The sequence below is a fragment of the Centruroides sculpturatus genome, unplaced genomic scaffold (assembly GCF_000671375.1).
Source record: "Centruroides sculpturatus isolate CEXI.00-Female unplaced genomic scaffold, Cexi_2.0 scaffold1449, whole genome shotgun sequence".
Classification (NCBI taxonomy): Eukaryota; Metazoa; Arthropoda; class Arachnida; order Scorpiones; family Buthidae; genus Centruroides; species Centruroides sculpturatus.
The window spans coordinates 56,551-69,783 of NW_019385588.1; the positions used below are offsets into that span (position 1 = coordinate 56,551).

The following is a 13,233-nucleotide window of genomic DNA, read 5'->3' on the forward strand; positions in this document are numbered from 1 at the left end:
ACTAAATACCAAGATTAAAAACGATCGATCAGGAGCCAAGTTTCCTCCAACTTCACTGATTCGCGACTCTTACAGAATTATGTAAAGGCAATTGAAACAAGATTTGTGGGATATGAAAGTGGCAGCAAGGCATATCGATTGCTAGATATTGTAACCAAGAAAATCAAGATAAGTCGTGGCGTTGTCTTCATAGAAGGAAATCCACATGACAACATGGGCTCGACCAACAATTCATCCCTTTCACATTACCTCAGTGAAGATGACAGCAAAAGCGAAGTGGAAGTTAACCTAAATGAAAGAGCCATCTTTAACAAGCAATCTGAGGACAATCTGCCACTCCGTCGCTCTACGAGAAACAACAAAGGTCATTTCCCAGACAGATTGATTGAGGCAATGCAAAGTAAGGTTGTTTCTGAACCGAAAACCTACGATGAAGCCGTCAACGGAAAAGATGCAAATGAATGGATAAAGGCAATGGATGCGGAAATTTGTTCACTCAAGAAAAATGGAACATGGGTGTTGGCCAAACCACCACCAGAAGCAAATGTTATTGGAAGTAAGTGGATATACAAAATTAAACATGAACACAAGGTAAACCGATAAGATACAAAGCCGTCTGGTGGCACAAGGCTTCAGTCAAAATATGGGGAGGATTATGACCAGGTGTTTGCTCCAGTGGCAAAGCCAACAACCTTTAGGATCTTGCTCACTTTAGCAGCTAAACGTAAAATGCATATGAATCACTATGACATTGAGACAGCTTTCTTGAATGGCGACCTACACCACACAGTGTACATGCAACAACCTAAGGGACAGAGGAACCGAGCAAAGTTTGCAAGCTTGTGAAAAACCTTTATGGATTGAAACAGGGAGCTACTGAGTGGAACAAAAAATTGCATGAAGTACTGACTGAATGCGGTTTTGCGCAGAGCATAAATGACCCTTGTCTGTACACCGGAAAAAGATGCTATGCAACAATGTACATCATTGTACATGTGTGAGGCTCTGGACAGGTCCAAACCCTCACTAAAATTCGCGTTAAAATAATTGTTTTAAAGAAAATAATATAGTAGTTAGAAATAGATTTATTTTATGAAAACGCGACGCTAACTTTTAAACAATAGAAGAATGTAAGTCCGTCGACCATTTCCGGTTGGAGATCGAATTAAACTTCGATTTTGACCTCTCCTGCGCCCCCGAAAGGTTTCGAATTGTCATCAGGTGACGACGGGAGACCAATCGGAAAGGGGAATCTGAGAGAAAATAGATAAAACCCCGGAAATTCGAGGACGCGACGGCTTCTTCTCCCGAAAGTTTCAAGTGACGGATCTGTTGTTGTGTGTGTGTCTCGCACCCATCTTCGTCTCCATCTCTCGACCTCGGATCGACATCTTTCCATCAACGGAAGTCGACCGCATCGTCCCGGAGCCATCGAGACGTGATGGAATGGTTCATTCACGAACAAGGGACACTCCTTCAAAATGGGACTATCTTGGAAAGGAGAGGAAGACCCAGAGGCCGCAGCCGCCGCAGAACTTTCAAGATCGCGGAAATCTTGTAAGCTTCTTTCGTGTTTAATAAACGGTTGTGTTGTTAACGAAGCATCTATCTCTGACTCAACTGCTTCCACATGTCGTTGATTGTTACCGCTCGGCAGTCCAAACGGCAAGGGAGACGATGACGATATATATCACATATTATCGTTCGCCGAGATTTTTTAATTTCTCTCCCCCTCGGCCCCCACACATGTTGATGATGTAATTGCAGCATTAATCTCCAAACATGCGTTAGATTGTTTGGAAACTAATAAATATTTCCACATGAAATACCTCGGAAATATCGATCATTACCTCGGAATCAAATTTGATCGAGACGGTGATGGAATATTCCATCTAAATCAAAAACATTTTATAATTGACAAACTAGTAGAATTTGGACTTCAAGGTGCAAAAACCAGCAAGATTCCCCTTGATCCTGAATATTTCAAAATTAAAGAGCGGGTACCAAGAATGGAAAGTAATAAACTGTACTTGAAGGGTATAGGTAGTTTACTGTACCTTGCAACCAACACATGCCCAGATATATTGGCAGCAGTTTCCATCCTCGCTCAACGTACTAAGGAACCAAGAGCAGCTGACTGGAATGAGGTGAAGAGGGTGTTCCGATATATGAAGGGAACAGCTGATTGGAAGCTGAAATTGGGTGAAAAGAGCAACGCTAGAACCACACTAGAATGTTTCGTCGACTCAGACTGGGCAGGTTATAACACAGATCTAAAGTCGCGTACAGGGTATGTCTTAAATATCAAGACAGTTCTGTTTCGTGGTACAGTAAAAAGCAAAGCAATGTGACACTGTCCTCAACTGAAGCTGAGTACGTTGCACTTTGTGAAGCTACCCAGGAGGCTGCTTGGCTGAAGCGAGTGTTTCTGGACCTTGGGGAAACCGTCGATAAGAAAGTAACTATGTACGAGGATAACCAAAGTTGTATGAAAGTGGCGGAGAATGATCGTGTGAGTCAACGTACGAAACATATTGATGTCAAATATCATTTTGTAAGAAATGAAGTGAAGAATGGGAATGTATGTATTATGTACTGCCCTACCAAGGAAATGGTAGCAGACATTTTAACAAAACCAGTGTGTACTGGAAAAGACGTTAAGTGTGCTAGACAACTTGGACTCGAAGACTGTAAGCAAAATGGGACAAATCATTGAGGAGGAGTGTTAAATTTCTTTCCTGTCATTACCTATGTGTGTAGCAATGATTTGTGTTATATAAACTTTTGTATTTGTATTATCTAGCAACGCTTCGTATCATATAATCATTGTATTATTTTTTATAATAAATAAACGGCCAAGACGTGGTGTCTTTTATCAAGCCCACCACTTTTTGGTTCGGTATGACTTGAAACGGATCAAAGTAGTCGTGTATGATTTTTTAAACTTGCTTGTAATGTATCCTACTCACTATCTGTGAACACATAACTTGCAACAGTGATATATTCAACAGATTAAAATTATTGAAAAATAAAAATTAGATTCACAGTTTTTAATTTAAAAAATATTTTTAACAATCCATTCTTATATTTTTTTGTATACTGATAGATATTAAAAAGTTTTATAAACTACATATTTCACTTTACAGGTCTTCGTAAATGAGTTATATTACTAAATTTACGAAAACTTGGGACTTGTTATATCAAGAAAAAAGGAGTCACACACACTAGAGACTAACGCTCATATCACAGAAGTTTATTACTGTACACTTTTCTACAGAGATATAAATTATGATTGAAAGTTTTAATAATCTATTTGTTTACCTTGTTTGTCGTTTCTTTTCTTATTTTCCTGAAAGAAGATATATTTTTGTTTTTAATCTTACAAATTATAATATAGATGTTGACTTTGCTTTATCTTTAAAATATTTCAGTTCTTTTTTCTTTTTCTTCAAACGACTATTAGTTTTGGGATGTTTTTGGAAAGAAAAATGTTTGATAATTTATTTTGATGCATGCAAAAATATCGTTCTTATACATTTTAAAAGTTAAACTGTCAGTCTCTGTATACAATAAGTTAACATTAATATAAATTTTTCTAATCTATTTAATAAATTATTGATATATTTGAAGTTTATTTAATTCTAAAATACAGCATAATGCGGTTTGTACAATTGAGAATTCTCTAAATTTGTAAATATTTAATCATCTTAAACTAGAAATTGCTAAATATCTTTCTCATTATCGTTTTCATGCAGTTTTTAGTTATTTTTACGAACATTCCTAACAGTTTCGTCCAAGTAAACTGTTATTTATCGATTTTAAAACGATTTCCAAATTCATTAGTAGCTTCTTTACGTCTTTCCTTATTCAAATTAACATGAGGACGAAAGTAAGGTTTCTAATAGATAAAATTCTACAATCTTAAGTTTTAAACATTGTTTTAATAGAATATATTTTGTTTTTTTTTTAAATTTGGCATTAATTTATTCCTCTTGTTATTATTATTATTGTCTTTAAAAGCTTGAAGATACAAGTAAACATTTCTGATGTTCTGATAGATCATATTTAATTTTCACGCGCTCTACATCCAGAAAAGAAATCATGTGTTTATCCTATAGAGATATTAGATATTCTAAATTTATTTTTAATACTTTTACATATCTAACTTTTTATAATCTTTTGATACGCTGCTATAAACATCAAATTCAATAATTTCAAATGTTCGTAACCAAAGAAATTCACTAAAAGAAAGAGATTAAACCGTGCGTAAGTCATACAAATTTCTATTAAATGATATACAGTAGAACCTCGATTATCCGCCCTAATTGGGGACTGGGGTTGGTCGGATAATTGAAAAGTCGGATAACCGAAAAGTATGAAAAAATCCATTATTATAGTATATTATTATATCCCATGTAATTAGTATATTAGTATATCTCTATTAACCTATTTTGCGTTGAATTTTCATCGATGTTAAGCCTAACAAAAATTTTTTAAAATAATAATCGTCGCTATTGTATCGTTAAAAATTAGAAAATTAAGCTTCGTTTAAATACTGGCTCCCTTTCATGGTCGAATGAGTGTTGCCAGCTAAAACACGTAAAAATAATATTAAAGTAGCCAAGACATAGCCAAATATTGTAGCGCCACATCACTAGCGGACATTTGAAATTTGCCGACTAGGACGGTCGGTTAACCGAGGGGTCGGTTGATTGGGGGGCGGATAATCGAGGTTTTACTGTAGTATAATAAAATTATGAGACAGTAAACTATCAAAAATGTTTCCCCAATATAAGTTATTCGTTCGAGCATAATATTTTTATATCAAAAAATTCAATCTCTGATTCTAGATTTAATAAATGTGTACAGAACTGTCGAGATTGGTAAACAGTTGTAATTCGATTTTTATTATTTTTAAGTTCAAATAAAAAGTAAAAAAAAGGAATTGATTTACAATGATTTTTTAACGATAAACGCTAAAGTTAACGAAAGCATCTGCTAGTAACAGTGTATTAAGATGTTGATATATAATTTTAAATAGTTCTTAAACATTTTAAAATTTAAAGCTTTCTATACTGATTGAGATGGCTGATAATTTTTATAATTAATTTAAGTTTTTGTAATATCATTATAAAATGACGCCATAAAAGATATGATGATGTATTGTTAAACAAACTACGAGCCTATTGTGGTCTAGTGGTAAGGTACTAGACAGGAATCAAATTTAGGTGAGAGCTGGTTCCCGCCTGTCGGTCTGTGCGGTCCAACCAACTTTTTTTTTTCAATGGAATCTTCAGGACATCACCTGGTCGAGTAGTGAATATTAAGGATGTAAATACAATCTCTAGATGCGCTTTCAAGTCGCGTTTTAATGAGCACCTTTAAATTAAACTACAGTATATAAGAAAAAACTTTTAATTTTAAAAGACTGTGGTTTTTATTATTTTGGTAAACAAAAAAGTGGGAAAACCTTGAATTATTTTAATTTTAGACTATTTTCACAAAGAACAATTGAAAAACTTTTATCTAAAAATTTCACAGGCCGCGATACAAGTACTAAATATTGCTGTATTTATTGAAAATAAATTTATCAAAAATATATTTTAAAATTAAATGGAAATTGTGTAATATAATAATATAATACATTCAAAATTTTTCTAGAAACTCTTTTGTAGTGATCAAACAAACTGCATTTTCTAAACATTCTTAATAACAAGTTTAACATTAATTAGATAAAATAAAATCTAAATATATTAGGATGTAAAAGAATATTTAATTCAATTTCTCTGACAAATTTATCAATTTTCTCCAATAGGAATGTTTAAAATAATTTTACTTGTAATATTTTCTCAATAAAATTTATGATAAAATAATGTTATTATAATTAATACTGTTGTAAATGAATACAATATTAATTTTAAAATTTATTACATTCACAAAGCGTAAGCAAATTCAAAGTATTAACAGTTTCCATTGGAAACTGTTAATACTTTGAACATTTTCAACTATGTCTTCAATTTCGTTTAACAATATTGCAGCAGCGCCATTTTCCGTTGGTGGTGAGTTTTGAACTATTTTTTGCGGGAAATAAAATTCCATGACGTCCTGTACACTATTATCAAGTTTGATAACAATCTGTCCAGTAGTTTTCATTTTATGGCCATTTCAATGAGGAACCCTTTAATTATAAACACCCAGTACTTTGTTCGATAAAATATATGACATTTTCAATGAATCTAAGAGATGAGGCTTTCGTCATAATTAATAAAAGAATGACTTTAAAATCAACACGTTCTCATTACAGTCTTTAAATATTTTTTGTCAATAGTTAATTTGTGATCGAATTGAAAATTTTAGTTTATAAATTTTAAATTAAATTTTAAAAATAAAGCAGAGTATGATCTATATTATCATATTTTCTACCCTATAACAATTTATAAAATCACGGAACTTTTTCTTGATTTACATAAATATAGGCGGGGAAGTGGCCTATAAAGGTCGACTCCATCGTGTGGATCATGTTCCTGTAATTGTGAAAAGGACGATTGGAAAGACTACAAAAGTATATTTTCATATAAGTTTTTAATATTTTGTATTTTTACAATTTGTTATATAAAAATATATTTCGTCCTGAATAAAGTTTTGAAATGCACATTCTTCGAGTATGAACATAACTTTTTACATACACATTTCACATTCAAGAAAAACTTCTACATTTGTTTAATATATATCTAGCAACATATATGGTTTATAAAATATATATGTTACAGTCAAAACCCGTTTTTAGTTAGAACGCGTTTTAACTAGTTGAAACTAGTTTATACTGAATGTCTTTGTTAAAACCCGTTTTGTCTAGTTAAAACTAGTTTTAACTCAAATTCATTTTTGACTAGCAGTAAATTCTAGTTTTAACTAGACAAAACCAAANCCCAAACATATTTATGTAGCTAAAATTAGTTTTAACTAATGTTAAAAGTTAAAACTAGTTTTATCTAAAATCAAAACATGTACAGCAGTAAATTAACTAGACATAACGGGTTTTGTCTAGTTAAAACTAGAATTTACTGTTAGTCAAAAATGAATTTGAGTTAAAACTAGTTTTAACTAGACAAAACGGGTTTTAACAAAGACATTTAGTATAAACTAGTTTCAACTAGTTAAAACGCGTTCTAACTAAAAACGGGTTTTGACTGTAACATATATATATATTTTACTTTACAATATATATATTTACTTATATTTATTTATACAATATATATATTTACTTTACAAAAGTTATATATATATAACTTTTGTAAAGTTTATTCTTTAATTGAGAATATGTGGAATTTCTTTTGTGTTCTTCTTCGTCATACAAAAATGCTAATTCTTTAACTTGTAATGCATACAGTATCTGTTAGAAACGTAAATAAATTATGACAATATTATTTGACTGGACCAAGCCCTTTTCTTAGACAGAATTAAATTCATACTTTCACTTTTCACACGGGTCGCCCGCCAAAAATTATGTTTTGGAAATATCTATCAAATATGTCTCTTTAAAAAAATATTAAGTAAAAACAGGTCACGTACTGCTTCTGGTAATTATATAGAATAATTATATAGAACGTTTTTTTTTTTCCTTGAGTTTTGAAAATAAACATATTTGATAGCCATTTCCAAAACATATAAATTTTTGGGAGGAGAGAGAGCGACCCATATAAAAAGTTCTATAAAGAAAAAATGGGACTACTTATCAACCCTGTACCGTTCGAGCCGCCATTTTTGTTGTTTAATAACTGATTTTCGTTACAAGATACATTTTGGTGCAAACTAAAAATGCTCTTCTTCCTTTCTGTGTACAACGAAACTCCGGCCACCCGCCTTTTTCTACAAGAGTCTAGCTCGCAGGTAAACATTAGTTTTAAATTATGCCGCTACGGCAAACAGCGCCAATCTCGGCAACTGAATTTGTTAGTTTCGGGTCGTAGTTACAAGCCTTATCATTTGTTCGTACTGTCAACGTTGTTAAACTCGTTATACGTTAAATAAAATGGAATGTAGTGAGTGTAGTTTAAAATATACCGGTACTATACTTGCGTTTTCTATTCATGATTATAAATTATTAATGTTTTGTTCGAAATTATTAATTAATTAAAGGTGAAAATAAGATAAATTTGTGAATTGACATCTTGCTTAAAAATGAATTATTCTATAAAAAAAATTATTATTGTAAAATTATGAGATAGAATTATGAATAAAATAAAATATAGGCGGACTTAAAATTTATGATCTATAATAGTTATAATATATAGTACTATTAGGCTTAATGTTTGTTTCTGAACGACTCATTATAACGTACTTAACGGTATTTTTCACTTCATATTTCTGTTTCATTCCTTAAAATCACTAAATGAATTAATGTCTGTTTATAATTAGATATAGTAATATCGTGTAGCTGTCTGAAGTGTAACAATATTTCTTTATAATATTCGCCTGAACACAAACTACATTTAATTAATTTTATAACTTCATCATTTCTGTTATCATTCTTCATTTTATGCTTCCCTTTCATATGTCTGCTTAAACTTTGCTTATACTTGTACTTTAAATTGCATATACTGCATTCCATTTTCAACGAAAACAAATCCAATTGCCATGATTGGCGCTTTTCGCCGTAGCGGCATAATTTAGAACTAATGTCCTTTTTCCTCTGACACTAGACAAATAATACTCTCCCATCTAGTTCATATAGAAATAAAGAAAGATTCTACAACATTCGTAATTTTCGTATATCAAATATTTACTTTATAAATACTAAATACCAAATAGATTCAATTTTAATAAGAAAACAAAATTAATGATGAGTATCCTAAAATTAAAACTTTTTTATGTTATATATTTTATTAAAATATTAATTTAAAAAGTACGTTTTTATAGCTAACAATATAGTTATATTTAAAACATTTTTATTGTATTTAATTTATAACCGAATATTATTATAATAAACAATGTTACTTAAAAATCTATTAAATAAAAATTAAGTAATCGAATATAAAAAAAAAACAATAAAATAATTTAAAGAATAACAATTTTAAATCTGTAAATAATATTTTTTTTTTTGTTTTTAAATAATTGTTTGCTATAGCTTCAATTTGTAAAAGCTTCTTCAGTATCAACCCAAAAAAAAGTGAATTTTTATTAAAATTAAAATTCGTCAACAGATGGAGACACTCGTAAACAAAATCTCCTACTGTTCACTTCATATAAAATACAGATTTATTATATACATATTATACAAACATATATACATATATATGAAGTTAAATTTATATTTATAATCCGAAATTCTTAACCTTAGACGGCAGTACTTTATAATTTTTGAACATGGAAACATACAAAATAATATCTTTGACCTCTATAGGTCAAAACGACTATAGTGTTAATTTAGAAGGATAATTTATATCTTGTGGCACATTATTTTAAAAGGTTTTTTAAAGGAAAATCTTAATGGGGAAATCAGATTTAAAATTAAAAGAACTGGTTAGAAATTATCCTCGAAAAATTAAATCAAATCTAAACATTTTTTCATTACTTAATTTAACAAATGACTGTTTTGAATATGAATTATCATCAAACAAAGTGAATTGTATAAATTGTATATTTATTAATCCTTCCAAAGTTTAACTTTCTAGTAAAAGCAATGACATAAGCTAAATAAAGCCTTTCTGAGATATGCTGTATAACATATGGTAATTTTAACATATTTAAAATTTTTTTAATTAAAAATTTAAAAAAAAAAACGCTTTTATTGGTCATTGACTTTTCGAAATTGGGATGGTAGATGGTGAGGTAGAGCCATCTTTCTAAAACATCATTAATATGCGTTGTCATCGGACTTAGATAGGTCCTTAAAGTTTCAAATTTCTCTCTTGATTAAAAGTGGATAAAATTAGAGTTGCAAGGTTTGAGGACGATACAAAGCAAGTTAAATAAAAGAGTTTAAAATTGAGGAAGAATACATCTCGAAATTTATATTATCTCTTATTTATATGGATATAGTTTTGTATAATTTAAGTTTCGTAATGTAGATTTTAACTTTAAAATCTACCTATAAAAAATTCAACATACTCGTATTTTTATGTAAATACAAAAGACCAAATGAGATTAAATAGTTTGGATTGCAAAGATCCTAGAATGCCTTTACTTAACAACTGATTTCCATGTTTCTTTTTCCTGTTATCTCTCTCCATCTCTCTTTCCTATGCCAATTAATTCAACATTATCTGGTAACCTGTTTCTTCTTAGCCGGTATTTCTGTAAATATCTAATTTGGCATGTTAATTTTTATAAATTTCTCCATCCTTCTGTAATTTCATCCTCCTTTGAATCGAAGATTTTTCTCAGAATTTTACTTTCCATGCATTTATAGAAGCCATATTTTACGTTTATAAGTTGTGATTGGTAATATTATCTTAAGATTTCAAAGATACTTTTTGAGACTGTATCATCTATAATGTAAAGTAGCTTGCATTATCTGTTTGCAATTCTAACTGAAAACAATGCATTATTAATTGCATTGTTTTCAGTTAGAATGTTATCCAAGTATTTCGAATTGGCTACTCTATTACAGATTTTGTCATAAATCACATATCTTAAATTGACTTTATAAACAGTTACAAATGTTTTATTTACAATTAAGTTTATTCAGATTTTTATTAACTTTATTTATTTATTTAATAATTAATATAGGTAATGTTCAGTGAACAAGAAAGAGCCGATAACAGAACCCCACAAGAAAGAACCTCTAATAACAGACCTTTAACTAATAGCAAAAACGGATCAATGAGCATGCAATACGCAAAATTTTTTCAGGATTTCTAGATTGGATGACGAAATCTTATAATTTTTCACTTGGAGTAGGGTGGGGTAAAAGTGCTCAATGGGGATATAATTAGTTGTATAAATTTCAGGTTGGCATTACTGAGTTAGTTTATAAGGTTTTCTTGATGAATTGTTGAAGACTTAATAATAACCGACCTGGCATAAATAGTTTTGAACTCATGAGGTATGATTGATTTTTTATCTTTCTGATATAATATTTTGATTGTTTACGTACTGTATTATATTTTATAATTATGTATCAACTTAAGTAAATTATTCCTTGGATATTTTGATAAATTCATTGATAGTACATTATGGTGGACTAAACATTTAGAAATATTCTCGGTGTAGATGGCAGTATCTCAAAAACGATGTTGCGGGATAAACGTTTATATGCCACTATGGGGCAAAAATGCGCATGCGAACTTGTTTATAGGTGAAGATTTTGCGCCCTGTGCATGCACGTTGATAAAGAAACACAAATGTCTGCAATAGAAAATAGAAATATCAATAAAGAAGCCCCAACATCTGGAGGAATAGATGTAGTTCCGTTTACTTTTCGACCCAACGATTTCATCCAGTATTTCCTGAAGAAATCAGAGCACTCCTAAAAAGAAAGTTTACACAACAAAGAAGGGGAAAAAGGAAAAAATCCGAAATAATAAGCTGAACTTTTAATAATAATTTAGAACCAAAAGCAACGATATAAAGAGAAAGATATCAAGGAAGACGAAAACCGGGCAAAGTTACTCATAAATCACTTTACACGGATAATGGTATTTCTGATCCGAAAGAGGAGAGTTCAGACCAAAGAGTTTATGGCAGTATATTTTGGTTCTTGACAACATTAATTCTGGGTTGGTATACAGTATTCTCTGTTGGTTTATTATTTTGTACATTACAACTGTTTGATGTTTTTTTTCTTATGCTTATTATCATATTTTTTGCTGAGAATGATATTAGATCTAGTACTGTCATTTATAATTTCATATAAGCTATTCTTCGTACTCTGCCAAGGATGTAAGGAAGAGTACGAAGAGCTTCTATGTGAGGATTGGAAAATGTGCAAAAATTGTTTAATTGAAAAAATTTAAAAATTTAATTTAATGAAAAATTGTTATTTTCGACTCTTTTCATAAAAACCTTGTCTTGCAAACTTTTATCCATACCATGCATTTTTTCAAAAGGTTACAAAAGAGCACTTTTGCCCCACCGGTGGGGCAAAGGGCTCCTTTATAATCTTTTGAAAAAGTGTTTATTAAATGATATATATTCAAAATATCAATAAAAGTCTTAAGGAATTTTAAAGAAGACCGTTTCAGAATTATTATGCGTATATTTTAAGATTCTCATTCTTCTAACAAAGAATTTACATTATATAAAAAAACTAAGTGCGTACTCTTGCCAGACTATCCTCTATTAAACAAATATCATCACCATTTTGTTCAATATGGTTGGATATATTTCTTTCCTAGTTTGTTCAAGTTTCCTGTTTTTTTTTCTCAGGAAGCAGATTAAAAAAAGCAATAATGATAATGTATCAATCTGTTTCAATCCATTGCTAATCTCAAGACTCAAATAACTCATCCTGAATTTTGGACCTTTTTTTTACTATTTGGCATCCATATTCTTGCCAATTGACAGTGTTTAACTAATAGTTAAACATAGTCAATTATTCTTATTTCTTCCGTGATTATCCATAATTTTTCTCTCTTATAATGATATCGTAGATTTTAGTGGCGACAATAAAAGTATGTCATGTCTTTTGCATGTCACGCGCAATTCGTGTTTCTTTTCTTTGGATTGTCGGATTGAAAATTTGATCGACAACTTTACATTTTTGGAGTTTTATACTTTTTTAATATTCGATATTACTTTCCAAATATTAGTCTGGTATACCTGGTTATGTATTATCTACTACTTTTACTACTTTTATTTATCTTAAATATTTATATTTTTATCATTTTTTCGTTATAATCTAATGTATCGTTTGTTCTGTTGCATTGGGAGATGCCATTTTCTGACAGCTTGCTTGTAAATAATTTCTCAGAATGGAATAGAATCTGCTTTCTTGTTTTTCTTTGGATATGCCATAATTCACTGAATATTATTTCATTTTATGCCAGTATAATTTGGTTCTTGTTCTTGACAACATTAATTCTGGGTTGGTATATTTTCTATCTGTTGGTTTATTTTTTTGTGCAATTGTTTGATTTTTTTTGCTAATTATCTAATTATCATATTTTTTGTTGAGAATGATATTTAATCTAGTACTGTCATTTGTAATTTCATATAAGCTATTCTTTATGTCATTTGTTATTAGATAGCATCTCCTTATCTTGGCATTGCAATCTGCAAGAATAATTTTTC

General features: G+C 30.2%; 1 protein-coding gene across 1 annotated transcript; it reads left to right on the forward strand.

Moving 5' to 3' along the window:
* The first annotated feature begins 1,611 nt into the window (after nucleotides 1-1,611).
* Nucleotides 1,612-3,235, forward strand: LOC111640376 (uncharacterized mitochondrial protein AtMg00810-like). The gene has a single exon (XM_023386390.1). It carries the CDS (start codon nucleotides 1,821-1,823, stop codon nucleotides 2,349-2,351), a length of 531 nt encoding a protein of 176 aa, XP_023242158.1. The 5' UTR covers nucleotides 1,612-1,820; the 3' UTR covers nucleotides 2,352-3,235.
* Nucleotides 3,236-13,233: the final 9,998 nt, after the last annotated feature.